General features: G+C 42.1%; 1 protein-coding gene across 1 annotated transcript; it reads right to left on the reverse strand.

Annotated features, from left to right (window-relative positions):
• Positions 1-649: 649 nt before the first annotated feature.
• On the reverse strand, positions 650-2,690 carry LOC107491832 (transcription factor MYC2-like). Its single transcript, XM_016112749.3, has one exon. It carries the CDS (start codon positions 2,425-2,427, stop codon positions 943-945), a length of 1,485 nt encoding a protein of 494 aa, XP_015968235.1. The 5' UTR covers positions 2,428-2,690; the 3' UTR covers positions 650-942.
• Between the last annotated feature and the right edge of the window lie 504 nt (positions 2,691-3,194).

Here is a 3,194-nt window from a genome sequence, read left to right on the forward strand (position 1 = left end):
CATACATTTAATAAGTCAACCGGTTCTCTCAAGAGTATTAGTCACGTGTTCAGTACACATGTATAATTTGCAAGACGATCACAGTTGTAGTACAGTTTATATATAAAAAAGGAAAAATCTAGGGCAGCAGTTTTATTGAATTTTGGCCAGCATGTAACTAGCAGGGGAAGGTGAGCTATTGGATGAAATCTCATACCAATCTCACACCATCAAATCATCATTGATAGCTAGTTGATGACTAACAATCATAAAAATTGCTGGCCCCTAGCATTGCTCTATAAAAAATTTTCTAAGGCTTGGTTCCAGTTTTTACACTTCTTTAATTTGAATATGGAAACAAAAGTGGTGTTGCACTCGGATATAGAGAATATAGGTGCTTCACAGCATATGGTGTCACTAGAACAGAACTCAGAGCATGCAAATTTTCCATCAGTAAAAAAATTGAAAACAATAAACAATTCAAAGAGTTCGTTTTCTAGCTTCCAAAATTTATATTTGCCCAACCACAAGTCAGACCATGCGATTCCGATTTATGTACTATGAATTTTTTTTAATTTTTTTAACACAAATCGGACAGTTCAATTTGTATAATTCAAATTTTTTCAACTTTTTAAACACACTCCCATCATAATTACGTAATTAAGTGAAAGAAATAAAATCCAAGCATTTGATATTCAAAATGAACCACACCTAAAAGAAGAAGGATAAACATTGAAGATGTCTAGTAGCTAGAAAGATCGTTATTACAATTTAGACGTACAAGGAGGTAGGTAGGTAGAGACAAAACTAAATAATAATGAGCATAATCATGAAGAAGACGAGGGCCAGCTAGGGCCAAGGCCGCAGCAGAAAAGGCAACAAAACATAAGACAAAACGAAGCAGAGAAGTAGGTAGACGTGATCGATGAGTTCTGAATATTGTGATGATACTTCCTTGTTTGCTTATTGATTATGATGATCCAATAATCTGCTTAGAATGGAAGATTTAAGCGCTTGTTCAGTTCTCATCGTGATCCCTTCTGGAAGCTTCACAAGAACGTGTTGGAGCATGATGCTGCTCTCGTTGACGCACCACATGCTTCCATGCTGCACTTGAAACTCCAATTCCCGCAATGCATTCAGCAGTTTCGCACCAGGGTGGGTCCCACTCTCCGACTGAACCCTCACCATCGCCGCCTCTTCTCCTATCATCTTCACCTCCACCTCCACCTCCACCTGCACCTCTGCCGCCTCATTCTCGTTATTGTTTTGGTCCACGGAGGAGGTTGTGGTGGTGCTCTGGTTGTCCATGCTGTCGCCAGTTTCAACCTTCACCTTCTTATTATTGTTGTTCATCGATGACTCCTTCTGAACCTGAGTCTCTAACTCTTCGATCTTTGCCTTCAGCTCGTTTATGTAAGACACCGCGTCGGAAAGCAAAGAAGCCTTGTCCATCCTTGACACGTTTGGAACCACCGCCCTCAGAGCATAGAACCGGTGGTTGAGCTTCTCCCTCCGCTGCCGCTCTGCCTCCACGTGGTTCAGCGGGGTTTCACGCCCTATCCCTGGTTTCCTCCCTCTCTTCTTCGGCAACCTCTTCTCCGCTGCCGCCATTGGTGCACCACAGTCCGAGTCTGAATGCTCCGAATCCACGAAGGACGATTGACGCGATGATCTGAACTTCCCCATTGACGAGTGATCCTTATTCTTTTTCTTGTTGTTGAGTGCTTCCGTTTCCTTTCTCTTTCTGACGGCATCTTCTTCGTGTGAGTTGTCTTCTTCTTGAACGCCGGCGATAATGCCAATGTCAGCGAAGGAGATGTTCTGGTCGTCGAAGAACTGTATAGGATTGAGTTGCTGGTGTTGCGATCCAAAGAGGGACTTGGTTTGTTGAAGTAGAGCCCAGTTTTCAGTGATGAGATCGTAGGAACCCATTTCAAGAACGCCATCGGTGGTTGGAATGTGTACGAGAGTTCGGATGCCATGCATGTAAGCTTCTTTAGCTCTGTCACAGTCGCAGAATTGAAGGTCCCCGTTGAGCCAGATGGGAGACCCCGAACCAAAGGCCTTTCCGGGTAGGGAAGAATACAAAGCTTCGCCCATAGGAAAGGTGCGTGTCAAAGACATCATGTAGAACCATTCTCCGTCATTGTTATTGTTGCTGTTGTTGTTGAACTTTCTGCATCTGTCCGTCACTGAAATGGGGTAATGAGGAATAAGTCTCGGGGAGGAGGCGTCTTTGGCGCCTTGGAAATGGCCGTCTCCCCAGGAGAGAAAGAGATTGCCATTGTCGTCGTTGGTTGTGTGCCAGAAGATGCCATAGACCCACCATTCTGGTAACTGGTTTTGGAGTAGGAAGTGAAGCTTTTGCTGAAGGGTTGGTGTGTTTTCTTGTGGGATAGACACCAGAGAAGATGACGAGGAGGGAGAGATTATCATGTCCTCCATAATTTGATTTGATTTGATGGCTTCTTACAACTAATCCGCAACAAGTGTTTAGAATGTTTGGAACAGAATGCGAGAAAAATTAAAATGAAGGTGGCTGGTTGAGAGTGGAGAGAAGATTATAAGAAGGGAAGAGGTAGAGGGAGAGTGAAGTAGGGTAGATCATCAAAGGGTAGGTTTCATCCATGTCAATGGCGGCAATTGGGTGTCACTATTGGCCACCACAAGCACGTGAAAAGAAAGCGAGGCGCTTGAGTATGTGTATGTGTATGTGCATGTGCATGTGTATGTGTATGTGTATGTGTATGTGAGCGAGTGACATACCAAGTTATATATTAATTTTGCATTGTAGGGTATCACTGTCTTACATGAATCAATGAAATAGCCATGTTTACAATTATGTTCATGCCATGTACATATAGTAGTAAATGTGGGATACATACAATAATTAAGGAGTTAAATCAAGTATTTACTTCTCCCGCTATTACTATGTGGCATTAACTGCCTTGTCCTTTTTCGTATCAGAGTACGACTACGATTGGAATTAACAACCCGAGTCCGGATACCACTTTCATGGCGTTATACGTCGGAATCAAACCTTCTATCTTTTGTGCTTCAATTTGCTCCACTACTTCACGTAACCACAATCAATTACAAATTTACAACCATATATCAATAAAAGTGAAAATTCAGGTGCCTTATTTTGGTATGAAGAGTTGATAGTTAAAAAATATTAGATAATTTATTTAATATATACGATAATTATGAGA

The sequence above is a fragment of the Arachis duranensis genome, chromosome 6 (genome assembly GCF_000817695.3).
Source record: "Arachis duranensis cultivar V14167 chromosome 6, aradu.V14167.gnm2.J7QH, whole genome shotgun sequence".
NCBI classification, from domain to species: domain Eukaryota; kingdom Viridiplantae; phylum Streptophyta; class Magnoliopsida; order Fabales; family Fabaceae; genus Arachis; species Arachis duranensis.

Bases quoted from the DNA above. Each gene is read 5' to 3' on its own strand.
- LOC107491832 (XM_016112749.3), bottom strand. From the start codon at position 2,427: ATGGAGGACATGATAATCTCTCCCTCCTCGTCATCTTCTCTGGTGTCT.